Here is a 20,665-nt window from a genome sequence, read left to right as displayed (position 1 = left end):
CACTGGTTGGGAAAGGCTGATCTAAAGGAACAACTGCTTCCTTTATATGTGCTTTCCATTTTACTTTGTAGGAATCCCATCTTTTGTAGGAAACAGGCACAATTTAATACATGCATCCTGGTAGAATCCAAAAGGTATGAAGCTGACCTGAATGCACGTATTCTACCAGGTTTCTTAACAAGATTCATTTTCTTTTAATGATTTGTCTGTCACTCTTAAGCAAAATATAAGCAGCTTATGGCCACTCTGTGAAAAAAAATCTGAAAGATGACACCAGTACATTTATCTAGCCTGTACCTAGCGGGCCAGAGTGGTGTAGTGGTTAAGGTGTTGGACTACAACCTGGGAGACCAGGGTTCAAATCCCCCCACAGCCATGAAGCTCTCTGGGTGACCCTGGGCCAGTCACTGCCTCTCAGCCTCAGAGGAAGGCAATGGTAAATACCCTCTGAATTCCGCTTACCATGAAAACCCTATTAAGTCAGAATCAACTTGAAGGCAGTCCATTTCCATTTTCACCTAGTGACAGATCTGTACAGGTATAGCTTGAAACTGATTTTATTTCCTCCCCCTTTTTTAGTTTAACCTCGTTAGTCCCCTTTGAATACCACTCCCCAAGATCTCTTAACTATATTTTATGTATTTTAATTTTTTGTGGTTTTTATTGTGTACATGATTTTAACCCTGAGTGCCCTATTATAGGGTAGAAGGGTGGGATAGAAATGTTAAATAATAAACAAGGTCCACAACCAATTGTGACACCTTCCCTGTCTAGTTGCAGCCCTCTGGAGGAATCCCAAATATCCACAGCTTATGACCTTTCCCACCTCTTTGTGGAAATGTCTAAGCCATGCCAGAAAACATTAAAAAGTGGGAATGTCCCATCACTACTATCTGCATGTTCATCCCCTCCCTAGTTTCAGAGGCACATAGTGATGTTCATACCAGTGGGTTCAGCCAGCTGTTACCTTTAAAAGGTAATCTGGCCATGTTTGCAATACCTCTAAACAATGGCAATGCTGGGCATTTCACACCACTTCTGGAACAGTGTTGCATAATGAAAGGGGACACCAGAGAAGAGGCCCAGTTTCACACCCTATAAGTTTTAGCTTCTTGACACCTAAAGGAGCATTTCTTCAGGGAATCTCAACAGCTGAGAGCATTTATAGCTAGAAAGACAGGCTGTGTGCAAAATCCACATGTCCAGACATAGCAGCCTTACAAATGTATTAGCCTGGTGTTACTACAAAAACATTTGTAGTCAATCTAATGAGGTCACTCTTGCCATGGAGAATGATCAGTCCAATTTACCATATCTGAGGCCACTTCTACTGAAACCTTAGCCTCAGCTACCTACATACGATGTCTGACTACCACAAGAGAGGAGACAAATGTTATTGACTACAAACTTTATTTGTACAAAATACAAAGAATGCATAAAAACAGAAAACAGAAATAGTGTTGAAAAAAGCAATGATGAAAGCAGAGAAGAACTGGTCCTGAACAGAAAACTAAGAGTTCGTTTTTGTAAAAACTGTTTTGAGTCAAAGTCAAAAATAGCAAGTTGCTTTTTTAAAAAATGGACCCAATAACTGAATTGAATATTAAAAGTTTAATGCATAAAGTAGAAAATATGCCAATATAGTTATTTTCTTCTCCAACATTTAGAAATATATGACATATCCTAGTCCCTCAATAAGCACACAGAGCCAACACATGGTGAATTCCCATAGGGATCAATACACACCTATGTCCCTGTTAAGAGTCGATGCACAGGCTGGATACGGAAAGCATGTACAGAATACCCATTCCCAAAACTGGTCAGGCTCATTGCCTGCTCATGCATTTACTCTAATCAGGAAGAAATTGCTCTATTGAATCGTAAGGGAATCTGTCTGAAGGTGCTATACCTGTTTAGGGATTAGATTTCACCCATAATGTAGGAAACATTTTTTGGAACCTGTATGTTGGGTTTTTAATGGTCACAATCAGGAGTCAAAACAAAATGTAGAAGCAGAATCCTGAACACCTAGAATGATGTAAGGACAGCAGCTATTGCTAGTATGCCATGGGTCATATTCCATGTACAGCTGGTATGAATGCAATCTTAACATTCATTTTACAACTGTTGCTTCAGTTTATTCATCTCATGTACACAATAGTTCTCAAGCTTTAGATCCTTTGAGTCAGCCTTCTCCAACCTGGAATCCCCAGATATTATTTATTGGATGACAACTTCTATCATCCTATCCAGCAGGCCAATGGATAGGGATGCTGGGGGTTGAAGTCCAGAAACACCTGGCAACTCGAGATTAGGGACTTTAAGTTACATAAATAACTGTTTTGAGCATCCTCAAGTGTGACTAAAGACTTACGGTGGGCAATTTTTAATTTACTTGCTCAAATAAACAGATAAAACACTTTATGTGGGGGAAGACTAGTCTTCATGAAGGAAAATTATTCATAGGAAGATATTGTTCTTGATGCTGGAGAGTCAGAGGATGACAGGTGATATGAAAAAGAGCAGTGATTGTGTGTGTATATAGTGTTATAGTCCTCTACATCTTGACTAGAGACAGCACAGAAAAATGGAGGAAAAGAAGCCAGGACATGGCTTTGCTATCAATTTGAGAAACCTGGATTTAAGCCAGCCTCCCCAACCTGGTGCCCTCCAGATGTTTTGGATTACCTTCCATTAGCCCCAGTAAACATGGCAAATGTGCACCATACTGAGGGTTTTTATTTAAGACAGAAAATAAGCTAAGAATTTCAAACAGAAAGGTATCAGATCTCACTGATCCATTTTTCCTAGTACTGTTTACTCTGGCAGCATGCTTTCTGGTAGAGATCCTTCCTATCCCTTCTACTGTAGATCTTTCAATTGGAGATTCTGCAGTTGGCATTAAGATCTTCTCATACAACTACTAATGGTCAGCCTAGCAGCCCTTCAGTCACTCATTAGGGAGCAATAAGGTTGGAAGTCTCTGTGCAGCTTGAAATACATTGAATGAGGTGAGGGGGAAACCATTTCTCATTTACCCTTCAAATTTAAAAGGGATAATTACACAGCAGGCCTTTCATGAATGTAAAGACACAAGGGGCTTACCGCTTGCCTTCTTTAGACAAACGTGACTTCTCAAGAGTCACACATGGGAACTAAAGGTCTACTATTCTGCAGTTAAAGGTAAGAGTTATCAACAACTTACTTTACATCCTTCATTCTGCTACTCACAAGGAATGGCAGGCAATTGTACAAGGCACTAATGCTCCCCCAACCAACTAGAGATTACATGCTATAACACCCCTCACTTTTGAGGTTCGTCAAGCATTGCCTACATGTTTAGAAGTATAAGAGCCCCCCCCAATATTTAGAAGTATAAGAGCAACCCTCAAAAAACTTTTAGTGAAAAGCCAAGACTAAGCTGAATTCTACAGCTAATACCACATTCTGTACCATACAGACACACTGAGGTATAACACAGGGCAGTCTATGGTCCTGATGCCAAAATGTGCCATCATGCTCCCTTATGCAAGAGCTCTACTCTCATCAGGAAATATCCACAGAAGCCTTTATACCAATAGTAATGTGTGTTGAATAGTTAAGTATTCACACAATAAATATTTAGTAAGCATGAAATGATAGTCATTTCACTCCCCACATTTCTAGTGACTGTGGGATCATTTACAATTACACTGTGCAAATCTCATGGTATGTATTCAGTCTTTTATATGCTGCAAAGGTACTTTCCATTTGTACACAGCTTTGATCAATCAACAAAATGATGCAGAAGAATGGGGGATGTAGTTATAAAGCTATCACATCCACTCCTAAGGTTGGGGACATTGTTCCCTTTGGTAGCAAGACAATATCCTGTTTATCTCCCCATCTATGAAGATTAACTTTTGAATGGCCTAAGGTATTTTAGAATTCTAGAACTGATCAGACAGCTTGCTGGTAACAGAGCTTCAAGCATCCACTGCCAGGACAGATACAAAATACAATGAAAACTCAGATTTTGGGGAAATTTAAGAACTTGTAACTGGAAATATCAGATTAGTTAATTGTTTAAATAAAGTTGCAGAAGTGATTGATTTCCTTATTAAGAAAAAAGTGGTGAAATACTTTCTCTAAAGAACAATACAAATGAGATAAGCATACAAAACCTATTTTTTCGTATAAATTGATACAGCATCAGACAAGTATCAGCTAGTAGCTTAATGTTATCCGCCTCACTGACCAGTGCATGAGATTGTTGTGCTGTACAAGTATAGATCCTTTCTGTTCTAAGGACTGCCATATGAAGTACAGCACTCAAAGCCTGGCAAAGACTAGCCCCACAGAAAACCTCTTTAAGATGCTTGTCTATAGCCCAATTCAGAAGTTATAACTAAAGCAGTGTTGGCAGTGTGGGACTGTGCCATGTCAGCCCTACTTCCATCTCCAGGGAGGTTTTTATAAGCATGTTGCTTGACTACAAAGTCTCCCTGCAGGTGGGAACCCGACTGCAAAGGATCTGCAGTTGCAGGAAGACTTGTAAGCATGTTGAAGCAAACTTCATTACGCACACACTTTCACACCCAAGGTGGAGAAGGTGAGGCTAGTGCACACAGCTCTGTAACTCCAGCACAGTTTGTTTTGTATAATGCCTGAACTGACTTTTATAATTACTACATTCAGGTTTTAAGAACTAAGTAAAGTGAACATGCATTTTTCGAAGTTATAATAAGGTTGCAAGAATTTCAGTCTTCCACATAATTCACATTTATTTTCCTTTATGAAGCATAGTTTGATTTTAAAAACCACCATGAGTTACTCATGCTTAAATTTAGAGTTACCACTTCATGTGCATTAAAAACAATTCAAAATGTTTTATTTGTGTTAGAAAAACAAAGGGGAACCAGAACTGTTAGGGGATTCAGGATTAAAAAGTGTTTTGACCTTTGTGGAATTTAACAAAATTAGACCCAGACCCAGAACAGCAGTCTCAGAACACAAGACATTCTCTTTGTATTCTTGACAACGTGCCTAAACGTACCTTATAAAAATTCTAGATCTATGCGTATGTATTATAAAAATATTTGTATGGCATTTAAATCCTAGCAAATCAGCTTTGGGCACATAAAATGGATTTGTGACTCTGTCTGGGCCTGAAGGAATGTTAGGCCAAACGTATTTCAGGATCTATAGTAGCTGGCACACTGTCATATTGATATAACGTGCAGAGACCAGAACAGGATTCACCAATTTTAAGACTGGAACATGCAATGAAATAAAGTATTGGGCAAAAGTCACTCCCCCATAATTTCACAGACACCATCAGAAAAACAGTTTCTTCACAAATACAGATACATCATCTTTTTTCTTTTTTTGGACAACCTTAGCTGTTAGAAAAGTTATAAAACCAAGAATACATTCTACATTTGCAAGTTGTCCTCGTGTGAGATTTGTATCAAGTGCGACTCCTTGTGTTAAACAGTAAAAGTGGCAAAATACAGATACTATTAAAGTGGCATATTAAAGAAGACTCTAGTGCCACCACCTATAAGTTACAGATCAAGAAGCAGACAGTGCTGTGTTGCAATCTGGTTTCATAAAAACATTCTGAGACAATTTAGTCAAGGCCATTATTCATTTTCAACCTGTCAGATATCATAAGAACTTTTCAAAAGGATTGTGTTCGTACAAGAGAACTTGTCCTTAAACTTTAACTGTGCACAGCAGTAATATATCCAAATGTACTAGAATGTTTGTTTGCATTATCAGAAGAACAGAGTCAGAAGCAGATTGCTACTTATTTGTCAGATGGGATAGTACCTTATCACTCCCATTGGACAACATAATCTTTCTAGCCTTACTTTTCAAGCAATGAACTCTTAGTGTAAGCTTACCATTGCTTAATATTAGTCTTATGTTATTCAGAAATGAAGTGTTATTGGCTGCCAAGTGTACCAGAGGACTTTGTTTAGGGGGCGTTGAATATGATTCTGAATACGGTGCTGAACAGACATGGAAGAGACATTAAAAGCAAACAAATAGAAGACAGCTTATAGGACATTATGTGTATTAAAGGGGCATAAGCAGAAGAAAATAGCACTTATCAAAAGGAACACTTCCATTCAGACAGACATTTTTATTCTAAAACTGCACTGTGAAAGATAAATATTGGGACTGAATCCATTATACCGACCCTTGCCTTGTAGGGTAAATACTACCTTGTATTGGATGGCAGCTTTCGACTATGCTAAATGGTTCACAGCCAGACAATGGTAATTAATTACAAGGTAATTAAACTCCTACCTGACAAGGAAAAAGTGTGTAAACGTCAAGAGTGTGACCAACCCGAAGAAAACAATACCCCATTAGGATCATTGTGATGAAGCACCATAGCAGCAGTCCAATACAAGGAACAAGATTCTTGCTATTCTCACATAATTATGTTTAACCCTGCACTGACACACTAACAGCATTGTGATTTACTTTCTGCTTTCAGAGGATCTGGGTCCAGTTTTAGTCTCCCAACATTGTTCTCTTCACTAGGAAAGGTTTTGAGATTTGCAAGTATGTTTTCCACCAAGAACCGAGCAGCTTCATCTATGCTGATATTATCCTGTGAAGGAGACCATAAGAGACAAGTTATCTTTCCTGTGTAGAAGACTCCAGATGGTGCTGAAAATGACTCCTCTTCAGCATACAAACCCTGTGTGCATGTAAAAGGAGTTTGGTTCCAAGATTCAACCATTTAAGAGAACGCAAGTTTGCTTGCCATTTGATTTTTTAAACAACGGCATCACTAGCGGCAGTGCGGGGTTGCGGACCTCCGGTGTGCACCCTCCCAGGGGCATGGACAAGGTGGCTGGGCTTGCATGCGCGCACACTCAAGGCCAGCTACCCCGTCCATGCCCCTGGGAGGGTGCGCGCCAGAGGGGCACCCAGCCAGAGAAGGCCTGATAACGCCGGCGCGCCTCCCTCACCCCGCCGACGCTGCTCCCTCCCGGTCTCGCCCGCCCACCCACCTCCGAGGTGGAGTTGGAGCAGCCTTGCCGGGCAACGGCACAGGGCGGGGCGGCTCTGTGTGTCACCCCCCTCATGGTGACACCCAGGTGCGAGCCGCACCCTCCATACCCCGGTAGTGACGCCCCTGTTTTTAAAGCAAGTGCAAAACCAGTACCATCTTGAATTTGATTCTCTACAAAGAAAAATAATCTTTGGAGGGATGGGGAAAGCTGGATAAAAAATAACTTAGTTTTCTGCCACTTTTTGTTTTGAATACATTGGCATCACAGATACGCTACTGCAGACACTGCACAATTGCCACCATTTTTAGAGTTCGCTTGTCCCCTGCATAACCCCAGCCAGGTAGAGCTCAGAGAACATGTTCAGATTTGACATCAATCAAAGTTACTTCCTAGTGCCCTTAATCCAGAGCTTGGAAAAGTTACTTTTTTGAACTACAACTCCCATCAGCCCCAGCCAGCATGGCCACTGGATTGGGCTGATGGGAGTTGTAGTTCAAAAAAGTAACTTTTCCAAGCTCTGCCTTAATCACATCCCCATCTTGCTGTGCTGGTTAATTTTCATTGCCCACCAGTGCTGTGAGGCAAGACTTTTCACCGTGATCCACTGCTATGAATGTGTAGTTAAACTTAAGTAGTTGGGGCAGGATGTGGATGCATATTTAGATCTGAATTCCCATTCCACTGAAAACTAACACTATTGATAGACAGCACTGGCATCCAAATGAATTTTTCAGAAAGCTGAAATGATATGAACTCCCATTCACATTTTGCCTCAAGACAGCTATGACCTCCTACCTCAAGCCATTTTAACTATAGATACTGGAGACTTAGAACTTGAGCAATGCATCTTCTCAAGAAGATGTCTTGAGTGAACACTCAGAATTGAACTGGAATTCTCTTGACCTGTAGTGAAATACTCTAGCACTGAGTTATGCTTCCTTATAAGTTTATCATATACTCTACCACTGAGTTATGCTTCCTTTTATTTTATCATTAGTAATGGTTGTATGGTTACAGTTATTCCAATTGTTGTTGAAAGCAAGCAGCCGTGTGGTTACCATTTCTTTTAATGGTCACATGTGTTTCAGCTTTCCACAAGCAGCTATTGTTTCAGACTATGTGCTCCTTAAAATCAGGACCAAAACTTTAGACTATAAAGCTAGGTCAAGAGTTTCTTCTCCTGGAATTTAGTTGTCTATTCATTCTCCATATGACTAACACATAGAAAATTGGCCAGGAAATTTACTTATACATAAATTAAGAGTCATATAAGGATTAAGTTAGCAGAAAGGAAAGCTAAACAATTGATAACAGATGAACAAAATTTAGGAGGACTTAGCTTGCCATCTTTTCGGCTGGCACAATTTCACTCTATTTTCACTCTACTATTGGTCATGTTCATTTAATCACTGGCATATTTTTCAAACTACCACTTTAAGTTTCACCAGCAATTTTTCTGACCAAATCTGAGCACAACACCGTAATAGTGTCACTAACAAGCACCATTCAGTGGTCTACTTTCCTTCCTGAGCTTATACTTTTCAGAAATATGTACACACAAAAATGTAGCCCTAAATGCATTCATAGCGCTCTCTCCCAGTTTAGGAATCTAGCTACAAATTCACTAATATTGCTGCCCTGGGCTCCTATTGGAAGAAAGGGTGGGATTTAAATCTAACAACAACAACAACAAATCATCTAGTTACAAATTAACTAATTGGCAAAAAAAACCCTGCGGTTTAAGAACATACCCATAGCCAACAGATATTTCTATGAAACTTTAAAAAGCAGAGAAATTAGGAAGCTATAGTGAATGCACCAGGGGAGCAGGAGACATGACCTCCTCTCTGAGATATTGTACTGCCCTATAAATTTGTAAAAATGTCAAAACAATTAGGGTTGGCCTTTCACAGTCCAATCCACTTCCTGTGTACCTTGGAAGAATTTAGTAACATTTACCTCTGAGCAGGAAGAAGGAAGAGGGGGGAGGAGGAAGAAGGAAGAAGGGGGAGGAGGAAGAAGGAAGAGGGGGGAGGAGGAAGAAGGAAGAGGGGGGAGGAGGAAGAAGGAAGAAGGGAGGGGAGGAAGAAGGAAGAGGGGAGGGGAGGAAGAAGGAAGAGGGGAGGGGAGGAAGAAGGAAGAGGGGAGGGGAGGAAGAAGGAAGAGGGGAGGGGAGGAAGAAGGAAGAGGGGAGGGGAGGAAGAAGGAAGAGGGGAGGGGAGGAAGAAGGAAGAGGGGAGGAAGAAGGGATGGGGAAAGGAGGGGAAGGAGAGAGAGGGAAGGAGATGAGAGAGGGGAGGGGGAGGGGAAAGGCAGGTCTGATCATTTGCATGCTTATTGACCAGTGAGATTTACTCCTGTGCAATCATACTTTAAATAGGTAAAACTGACCATGAAGGGGGGAACAGGAGAGGGAAGGAGGAAGGGAGGTGAAGGAGGTGGAGGGAGGGGTAAAAGAAGGGGAGGAGGGGAAAGCAGGTTTGATCATTTGCATGCTTTTTGAGTTCAATGGGATTTACCCCTGTACAATCATGCTTAGGATAGGTGAAACTGACTTGGGGGGAGGAGGAGGAAGGAGATTGGGTAGGTGGGCACTAGGCAGAGGGAAAGCTCCTTTCCTCTCCAAAAGAAAAACATTGTAAACAGTATCATTGCTTTTCAGGGTACCCCCCACTTTTTTATTCTACAGCAGGCACATGTAGCCTCCCACCCAAATTTAAACCAAAGCTGTTGCTGGCCACATCCACAACAGACCTTTATTTCACTTTAGACAGTCATGGCTTCCCCCAAGGAATCCTGGGAAGTATAGTTTGTGAAGTTGTTAGGACAGGCCCTATTTCCCTCACACAGCTACAATCCCCAGAAGAGGGGCTAACAGTTAAACCACCCTGGCCACTCGAGTTCTGTCAGGCAAATAGAAGTCTCCTATCAACAATCAGCACCCTTCACAAATTACACTTCCCAGGATTCTTTGGGGGAAGCCATGATTGTATAAAGTGGAAATAAAGGTCTGGTGTGGGTATGACCCTCTGATTAGCCAAGCCCAGCAGCTGTGAGTCTGGCTTTTAGAACACTGACAGTTGGTTCTTACTGAGCATGCTCAACATTATAATAGACTTCAATGTTAAATTTCTTGAATTAAAAATCAACCATGCATTTTTTTTAACTTTTAAACTGCAGAAGATGAAGGTCGGAGTATGGGGCAAGGTAAGTAATGGGATTACAGGTACTATGTGAACATGGCTGATTTTTAATTAATTTCAACAAATTATGAGACCGCTGACAGAAAAAAGACCAACAGTGTTCTGGATTTCCCCCCCCCCCTTGTTTTATATGTTGAACTCTCAATTCTCTCTGAGTGTTTTCTGCATCACCATGAAAACATAGGAGGTTGTTAAGCAACCGCTTCTGAGTTCAGGATTATATGTTTTATAAGGTTTTGTTTTGAAATGTACTTATGGGAAGCAGCAGAATGGCATGGTGGGTATTTTCAATTTAACATTGCGGAATGCAAAAAATCCATGCTGGCTAGAGAGATATAGAATAACACAAGTGCTTTGTCAGCCCAATGCCACTTAAAACTTACATAATGAATCAAGGTGCCAACAAACATTTGTGAAGTAGTAATGATCTTTACTCAAAATACAGGCAAAAATAAACTTCAGTGGTAAAGGGAAGAGAGAAAGAACAATAACACTTATTACAATTAAGTAATCTAGGCATATATTTAAAACACAAGAAGGAGCTTAAGCCCTGGATGCAGGGTCACTGGCCACAATTATCACCATGTTACTAGAGAAAAAGGAAAATGTCTTGTACTCATTATTTGTAATTGAAACCCGGCTACGTTCACAGTATTTTTCCACCACATTAAAGGCAGCTACAATACTATAACATGAAAAAAGCAACAGCAAAGAGATTTAAAAGTTTATTCATAATACCCATGTGTTAAAAAGATATTGAAACTCCTCCACTAAAACTGGACAGTGAGGTAGCCCAACTGTTTCCCAAACCGTCTTTGAGACTAATCTGATGGATATATAAGGAAACCAGATAAACATGTTTATAGATTGGAAACTTCTATGGTGTAATTCACTAATAAGCAAAAAACCTTGTGGTTAAGAACATACCTATAGCCAAAAGTTAGTTCTATCAAACTTTAAAAAGCAGGGAGATTGGGAAGCTATAGTGAATGCACCAGGGGAGCAGGAGACCTGACCTCCTCTCTGAGATATTGGACTGCCCTACACATTTGTCAAAATGCAAACACAATTTGGGTTGGTCTTTCACAGTCCAATCCACTTCCTGTGTAGCTTGGAATAATTTGGCAACGTGCCTCTGAGCATATGGCCATACCTGCCATCTCCAAAGATGGAGAATTACATTTTTGTATGTTTGTTGTTGTTGTTCTTACTTTGCTTCTTTTCTGTGTTACTACTGTTTCTACAGATAATATAACGTAGAAAATTATATTTCTCTCGTTATTCATCCTAGTAATCTGTGTCAAATTTATTTTTATCAATTTCAAAGCCTTTTTATTGGTCAATGTCATACTATGGTGAAGACAGCCTTTTGTGTTTCAAACTGGGGCTTATGCTCTATTTCTATTTTGGGAACATCAACAGTTGAATTTGAAATTGCAGTTTGATGTAAAATCAGACTGATTACAATATGTTGCTACTTCAGGAATGACCCTAGCTGTTGGAAAAACAAACTTGGCCTGCCCAAGATGCATGTGTTCAGCCTGCTATGCTTAAACTACTCCACTTAAGGAAAGGTGAGCGTGGTCAATTAAAAACATAGAGCACACCTAGAAATTTGCTAGAATATATTTCATCTCCCACTGTTTTATCTTGTGCAAACTGAAACACTCCTCATGTCCACTGGAAACTATTCTGCAAAATATTCAGTGCAATTATTCCAAAATTGTTTTTGAGGGTTTTTTTAGTGTTGCAAAGCGTTGCTGTACTTCACATATTCACAGAAACAGAAACAAAAGAAAATGATTTACTATAGGAAACTTCACTAAAATTGCAGCGTAAATCAAACATATTTAAAGTGACTGTCTGAACTATATCAACTGTTTTAATATTGTTGCTTCCTTCTGCTAAAACAAGATCCGCACAGCACATGTCTTCTTTCTATTATTTGGGCTGATTGCAGGTGTTGCCACCACTCACCATATGCTCAGAGGCGCATGTTACCAAATTCTTCCAAGGTACACAGGAAGTGGATTGGACTGTGAAATACCAACCCAAACTGTGTTTGCATTTTGACAAATTTGTCTGCTTGATCATATTATCTGTTGGCTATAGGTATGTTCTTAAACTGCAAGGTTTTTTGCTTATTAGTGAATTTCTCGGCTTTTTAATCCAGGAGGTAAGAAATGGGATCCTGTACAAGTTTGCTCAGAATGGACTGATCATTTGCATGCTTATTGAGCTCAGTGGGATTTACTCCCCTGCAATTATGCTTAGGATAGGTGAAACTGACCACAGGGGATGGGGTGGGGAGCAGGCAGGAGGGGGAGGAGGAGGACAGGTTTGATAATTTGCATGTTTATTGAGTTCAGTGGGATTTACTTCTGTGCAATCATGCTTAGAATAGGTAAAACTGACCATGGAGAGGGAGGCCTGGAGTGGGCAGGAGAGGAGGAAGAAGGAAGAGGGGAGGGGAGGAAGGAGGGAGGAGGAAGGGAGAGGAGAGGAAAAGAAGGGAAAGGCAGGTCTGATCATTTGCATGCTTACTGAGTTCAGTGGTATTTCCTTCCATGCAATCATGGCTAGGATAGATAAAACTGACCATGGGGTAGGGGGAGGGGAGAGTAGAAGGAAGGAGGAAGGGGAAAGAGCAGAGCAGAAGGAGAGGGAGGGGGAACGAGGGGATTGGTGGGGGAGGGGGAAAGGTGAAGGAAGGGGGATGGAAGAGGCAAACGGAAGGTGATGGGAGGGAGGAGGAGTGTAGGGCAGGTTTGATCATTTGCATGCTTTTTGAATTCAGTGGGATTTACTCCTGTGCAATCACACTGAAGACAGGTGAAACTGACCTGAGGGAGGGGCAGGAGGGCAGGAGATTGGATGGGTGGGCACTGGGCAGAAGGGAAGCCCCTTTCCAAAAGGAAAACATTGTGGACAGTATCATTCTTCTCAGGGTTTCCCCCACCTTTTATTCTACAGCAGGCACATGTAGCCTCCCACCCAAATTTAAACCAAAGCCGTCCCTGGCCACATCCACACCAGGCCTTTATTTCACTTTAGACAGTCATGGCTTCTCCCAAAGAATCCTGGGAAGTGTAGTTAGTGAAGGGTACTGAGAGTTGCTACGAGATGCCCTGTTGCCCTCATAGAGCTTCAGTCAGAGCAGCTGTCTGTTAAACCACTCTGGCCACTGGAGCTCTGTCGAGGGAATAGGAGTTCAATGCAAAATTTCTTAAATTAATTAGAAATCAGCCAGGCATTATTTTTTTTTTACTTTTAAACTGCAGAAGATGAAGGTCAGTATGGGCCAAGTCAGTAATAGGATTACAGGTACTCTTTGCAAATCTCAACAAATTATGAGAACTCTGACAGACCAAAAGACCAAAAGGGGTCTGGGTTTTTCCCCCCATTTTTACACTTTGCACTCTCGATTCTCTTACTGTTTTGTGTATCGCCATAAAAATTCAGAGGGTTGTTAAGCAAGCGTTTCCGAGTTCAGGACTATACTCTTGTGGCTGTATGATTAGCAATTTTGTGTTAGTACTGTGGCCAGCTTTTGTTCTCTCTCTCGTTCTCTCTCTCTCTCTCTCTCTCACACACACACACACACACACAGAGAGAGAGACAGACATACACACTCACACAAGCTTTTAAAGTTCATTCTATTTGAAGAATATTCTCACCTTTGCAGAGGTTTCAAACCACCCAGCAAAACCTCCATCTTTGCAGAACTGGTCCATCTGAGAAGGATTTTGGCCACCATCTTTTTTCTGGTCACATTTGTTGGCAAGCAGAACTGCAGGGATTGGGCTACCATTTGGGAGAAGCACTTTGCTGTCCAAGTCATGCTTCCACTTGGAAACTGCCTCAAGTGTCGAGCCTCTTGTGACATCAAAGACTACAAAAGCACCTACAGCTTCTTTATAGTACACTCTGGTCATATTGCCAAAACGTTCTTGACCTGAAAGACAAATGGGCAAGTATTATGAAGTCCAGCACTAAACACCATTTTCTTATAAGTGGACAAGGAAAATGTTTAAGTTTTTATTTACTATTGATAATTAGAGTATGTGGGCACCTTGAAGGCAGCCAAATGCAGCTCTCCAAAGAACATATGTATTGCAAAATAGAGCAACAGTGGTTAGTGCATATCCAAGTAATACTGAGCTAGCACTTCAGAGGTAGAAGTGAGTGAAATAATTCAAGTGTACTTCCACAAGATTTTGGGGAGAGGTTTTATAGCATTTGGGAGACCCAGCAGACCAACAGACACACATAGTGGATCTTGCCAGTCATCATTGGCCTGCACAGCACAGAGCAGTAAACCGGGAGAGTAGAGAATGCAATTTGTACAAGGTCCTGAACATTGTGTCCAAGTATGGTGAACAGAGTAATGCAGAAGTTTGGGATATGTAGAGGACATCATTGACATGTACTAAAGCTTGGGGGTGGGGGTGTAAGCAGGGCCAGCACCAGGTGTGACTAGGTCCTTGGGCGCCAGCCTGCCCTGGGCCCCCAGCTCCCAGCACCCCCCTACAGACTGTGTGGGACTGCTCCTCCTACTTCTCTCTTTCTGTAAATATCCTGTGTGCTGGGCATGCATGTCACTGCCATCAACCAAGATGGTGCAGAGGCTTCTCTAAGGGGCTGATACCCCTGCTGCCATCTTCGTTGATGGCATGCATGCATGCTATGCTGCATGCATGCACATGCCTGCCATCAATCAAGATGGCGGTAGGGGCATCAGCCCCTTAGAGAAGCCTCTGTTGCCATCTTGGTTGATGGCAGCTGCACGCACAGCCCGCAGGGCATTCACAGAAATGGAGGAGAAGTAGGTGGAATGGGTGGGCACCGCGGGCCCGCACAGTCTGGGGGGGGGGGAACTGGGAGCTCCCTCTCTGCGATCTACAGCAAAATCGGGAGTAGACCCTGCTGAGGATCGCAGAAGGGGAGCGCTACCCCCACACCCTAAGGAAGGGCCCTTCAGGGGCCCTCAGCCAGGGCCCAACATGGCCATCCTTTGGCACCAGCCCTGGGTGTAAGCTTTCTGGTAGAGCATCTGCCTTGATGCAGAAGGACCCAGGCTCAGGCTCCAACATCCTCAGGTGAGGCTATAAACGTCCACTGCCCAAGACCCTGGAGAGCCACTGCCAGTCAACGTAGACAACACTGAGCTAGACGAACCAATCATCTGATTCTTCATGTGTGAAGCAGCTCTTGATGTCCCCTAGGAGGCTGTATATGTCCTGGCTCGTTGGAGACCCATTCTAGATCCTGTTGGATTTTGGTAAATCTCCTTGCTGTTCCAAAAGTTGTTTGAGATGTCATTCCCCCCCCCCACAGCCATGTTCAAGCAATAGCATTAGTGAACTTAGTTATGGATTGGTCATCCAAGCAAAAATCATCATCCATGGCAGAAGATGTGCATAGTTGTTGCAATATTCATATACCCTATTTTAGGGAATCAAACTAACATTCACAACATTCACATAGCAAGTAACAACAACTTAAAGAATTCTAGTTGTTTAACAGCCAAGCTTTGAGTTAGCTCTTCAATCACTAGAAACTCTCTCAACGAATAGAGGAGATAGAGACCACTCATCAAAGTACTGGTTCCAAAATTGCATGATGTTTCAACTGTTTAATGACCTTGTGTACAATAGTGCAAGCAAGATAGAAAGAAAGACTGAGTCCTTCAAGAGCTCACCACAAAACATGCCAAAGGTGCAGGAGCCACATGCAGCCTTCAGCTTCAGTTTATTTGGCTTCCACCACCTTTTCAAGCTATCCTATTCTTCCATCCCAGAGTTTGTTTCCTCTTCATTTTTTCTGGATTTCTAAAGTGTTTTCCTCCTCTTTCTATGTAGCTTCAGAAAGTAGGGAAGAAGCAGTACTTTACTGGATAAAATTTGATTTTTAAAAAACTGTTTTCCTTGCATTGGTTGGAAAAGTTTTTCCCAGTTGCCTGAGAAATTAGGCTTCTACCATATTAGGGTGCACACATGTGTGCACAACTGTATAGCACATTAAAATCAGAAAGGAATTATTTTCACTTGCTTTTCAGAACAGTAGCTGTATTGGTCTGATGTACTAACAAAATCCTCTGCATACATATTTGAGAGAACCCCATTAAACCCAGTGGAGCTTATCACTGAGGAGATTTGCAAAGGTGTGGGAATTTTAGTCAGACGTAGTCATGCTGAAAATTGGAGCAGGCAGTCTTTTATTCTGGATTAACTGATCCAGAACACATTTTTCTGGCTCTGCCCACTATAAGCAAGCACCCCATCCCACCCCCCACCCCCCAGCAACAGAAAAAAGTTGCCCATCTCTGCTTTAGGACCTTCCTTTTGGAATAGCTCATCACTTCTCCACAAAATGCATGCATATGAATGCATGCCAGATACTTTGTTGAACTCAATTGAATTTACTTCTGATCAGGCAAGTGGAGAATTACACACTTGGTGCACCAACCAGCATTCCAAGCAAATGGATGTTTTATGTCTTATGCCCATGTCCATCTCTGTCCTAAACAGCTATCCACAACCTTGATGCAAGTTGAACAGAACGCCTTTTAAAATAAACCTAACACTTTCTTCCGAATTCCTACACCTTTGTCTGAAATTTGGCAGGCTTCAGATCTTCCAAAAGGGCTACTATGCCTTCAAATTTCATCTAATTCATCCAAAACAAAAAATATTAAACAGAAAAATCAACCAACACTTATAGTCCATTAATACCCCAACCTTCACTTTGGGTCTAAGGTGAAACACATCACTCCAAGTCAAGGCTGCCCTCTATCCAAAGGAATGAGGTAGATTCTGGGACAATTCTTTTTTGCACAGCCCAACAGGTATGTCTCTGAAGTTTGTAAAAAAAAATGTTCTATCACAAATGGAGAGAAGTTGTGCTTCTATTCTCATCTCAGATGCACATTGGGCCTGTACGTTAACAAGCATTCAAAAGCATATTGGTGTCTTATTCAGAGACATAAACTTAAGACAGAAGCAACAAGGATCAAGACTTTTCAAGGAATTTAGTCCATTTATAATATTTTTGTCCTGCTTTACAAACAAATACTGTCTCCCAGAGTGGCTCACGTCAATAGAAAGACATAGACTTTGCCCTCAGGCTTACGAACTAAGACAAGACATACAGGGGAAGGGGCAGTGAAGGGAAAGTGTAGGTACTGTCTTTACTTCTATAGGCTGGTGGCATTTATGCCATTGCACTATGTAGCCTGCCTAGCAAGTAAAATTTTAAAAGCAAAATATCCTGGTAACTGGGATATATGGAACCTACCAAGTAGCATTTGGAGTTAACTTAGTACCATGTATAAAAAAACTGACATGAATGTATGTCTTTAGAATGGGATTTTAGTTTTCCTATACTATTTCACATCAACATAAGCCTTTGAGAAGTAAGCCCTGGCATAGGCCTTTAAAAATAATTCCAAAATCTCCCCAATAAAACCCAAAGCAAAAGGTAAGAAGACTGAGATGTTGAAATGATTTTTTTTTTTAGGGTGTGGTTAACAGCAAATTCATATTTGCTCACGGTCTCATCTCAATAGCCTAAAGAATGAAAAGTGGGGATTCAGATGTAAACATCAAGCCAGAGCAGTATAAGTTGCCCAGTTTATTACTGCCTGGCTACGTACTGGCATTTCTGCTTTGCTTGGCCAGTTACACACTAAATTGGCACATAGCATATTAGAGCACATGTTTGGGTATAACATGCTTGTTTGTCATTAGACAACACTACACAGCACTATGACTCTCCTGAGTAACTGAGAAGTCAGAATGGAGTATATGTTCAGGATTTCATGTTTTCAAATTCAAACATTCACTTTTCCAAGGAGGCTTAAAAAGATGCAACATCTCCCTCAAGTACAAAGGTCACAATGAGATTTGCTATCCAGTCTTACAAAAAATCATCCCTCCAATACCAGCTTGACCCTCCTCCCTATTATATGTGCCAAGCGCCACACACCTTTGAAGAAGTGGAATACTGAACCAGATAAGCCATCTAGGAGAGCAGCTTTACTGAACACCTTCACCTGTATGAGTCTCCCCAGCTATATACAGCTATGTGGGGCTGTATTCTTGAATATCACCATCGTCATGTAATAGGTTGGCCATGTCTTTTCACCAGCGGTGCAGTGAGGGACTGTTGTATGCATTTTAAAGTCTGCCAACATGAGTACTGTTTTTCATTCTTATAAGCCAGCACCAACCCCCCTTTGTTTCTCCTCCATTTTTTGACCTCCCCTTCCCTATTTCCTAGTAGACTGTTTTTACTGATGTTTTTGTTAGATTTAATAAAATGTTTAATCTTCAAATTAAAATATTTTTTCACAGAGCAGTGCCACCTAGGGATATCATTAGAGGGTGTAAATTTTTTAAAATTGATTTTTGGCCTGTTGAGTCCAAGTTTCTTAAGCAAGCCATTGGTTAAGACTCAGTGTGCAGTTTCCTTCCTTTGCTAGGCAACTGCTTTGACTCCATGGATTTAGGTAGCCAATAGCCCCAGTGACTTTGAGTTGAAGAGTTCTGCAAGACTTCCTAGTTTTATTACAATTATGCAAGGCTTTCCCCCACCCACACAGTTGTTTTTGCACAATTACAATAAATTACATCAACCACTCTTCCCTCCCTCTTCTAATCATATTCCAGGTTTGTAAAGCCTGTCTAATTATAAACGAATCAAAGTTATCTTCTCTTATGCACACAAGTCTTTTATCTTTTGTAGAGACAAAACATTGTCGAAAGCGGATTATGCACACCAATCTGAAATATCACAATAGAATTAAAGAGAAGAGGAAGCTGTTTCTACAGTATTGGGGTGACCACAGTCAGGGAACTTTTGGATTTTAACAAGTTTTTTGTTGTTATGTGCCTTCACATCAATTACGATTTATGGCGACCTTATAACCCAACAAGTTAATGACAGACTTCTATGTCACTAAACTCATCACAAAACTATACAAAACTTTTGCATTATGACAACATCTTTGAAGACAACATCAGCATATCAGTGATGTCAAGCAATCTTCAGCTAGGAAATTACACATAAGTCAGCATTTTGTAGTCTACTGAAACAAGGTTCATCAGTTAATGTGAAGTCAACATCACTTCTAGCATATACCTTAATTCAGCCTGAGAAAAAACCAAATGTCAGCTCACAAAACACCTTGCCATATGGATTTTGTGATGTTCTCTGCAACATCACATGCTTGAAAGAAAAATTAAATCCCCAGTCTACCTAGCTAGTCACTACACATAGCATTTGTTAAAACAAGAGTCATATGGGTACCAACTCTGACAGCAAGTACTATTACCAAGAAGCTTGGTTCAGCTGAAACTCTGCACATCCTGGTATTGTGCAAGCTTAATTAGTCCTCAGAAGCTCTACTATATCTAATACACAGATTTGCCCTTATTTAGCATTAATTAATCCTAGGAAAATGACAGTAAAATAAGCATCTTCCATCTGTAATTGGACTAAGCCAAGGATGGGAAATGTGTGACCCTCCAGTTATTTTAGACTCCACAGCCATGAAGCTCACTGGGTGACCTTGGGCCAGTCACTGCCTCTCAGCCTCAGAGGAAGGCAATGGTAAACCACCTCTGAATAGCACTTACCATGAAAACCCTATTCATAGGGTTGCCATAAGTCGGAATCAACTTGAAGGCAGTCCACTTCTTCCCATCAGCGCCACTAATACAGCCAATGGTCTTGGATCATGAGAGATGTAGGCTGATACATCTGGATTGCTGTAGCTCCCCACCCCACCTCCAGCTTTCCCAAGGGACACTTCAGTCACTTGGCTATGAGTTCTGAGCCTTGTGATAATTTGTCACTATACTGTGGGAAACTTGGAGTGATGTGTGTAATTACTCTGTACCCAAGGGAATTAACATTTAATGTCCCTTCCATTTAGCCTCATCCTTAAGATCATGTTAGCACTAGCACCCATAGAATGGTCCCTCTCTATAATTGAGCACCTCTGTCTGCATTTTGTTTGGTCCTCCCCACCTAGACTGTTCCATGGCTTGCATGGCTCTTTGAGCTTGCTCCAACCCAGTGGATGCCCGAGGAGCAATAGTTCGTCAGCTTAACTTGACCCCTCATTTTTGCCCCTCCTCTCTCTGCCCCCCTGCTTCTCAGCTGTGTTTGTTTTTCCTCTCAGCCAAGTCATAACCCTTGTAAAAAGCATAAGCCAGTGTTCTTCTAAAAGGAAAACCTTTTCTGTTTTTGAACTTCATGAGGAGGGTTCCAAGGAATCCAGGTTGATGAGTGAACTTAGCTCAAGGTCAACCTATGAAGGGTAGCTTACCTTTGGCCACCCCATCATGCCATGAACCTATTGAGTATTCTTTCAGAAAAGGGGGCAGGAAGTAATGGGTAAGCAAAAACAATTGATGTCCAATGCATTTCAGACTTTTCAGG

The 20,665-nt window shown here is 41.4% G+C and overlaps 1 protein-coding gene across 1 annotated transcript in view; it reads right to left on the bottom strand.

Annotated features, from left to right (window-relative positions):
* Nucleotides 1–4,745: 4,745 nt before the first annotated feature.
* RAB32 (RAB32, member RAS oncogene family) overlaps nt 4,746–20,665 on the bottom strand; it is a 33,948-nt gene continuing 18,028 nt past the window's right edge. The window contains exons 2-3 of the mRNA XM_061624057.1: nt 13,897–14,174; nt 4,746–6,607 (exon numbers count right to left, since the gene is read on the bottom strand). Coding sequence (XP_061480041.1) covers nt 6,458–6,607; nt 13,897–14,174 — 428 coding nt within the window. The 3' untranslated portion in view covers nt 4,746–6,457. The remainder of the gene's footprint in view (nt 6,608–13,896; nt 14,175–20,665) is intronic.

Source organism: Rhineura floridana, chromosome 4 (assembly GCF_030035675.1).
Source record: "Rhineura floridana isolate rRhiFlo1 chromosome 4, rRhiFlo1.hap2, whole genome shotgun sequence".
In the NCBI taxonomy this organism is placed as follows: Eukaryota; Metazoa; Chordata; class Lepidosauria; order Squamata; family Rhineuridae; genus Rhineura; species Rhineura floridana.
This window is presented reverse-complemented; position numbering and strand designations above follow the sequence as displayed.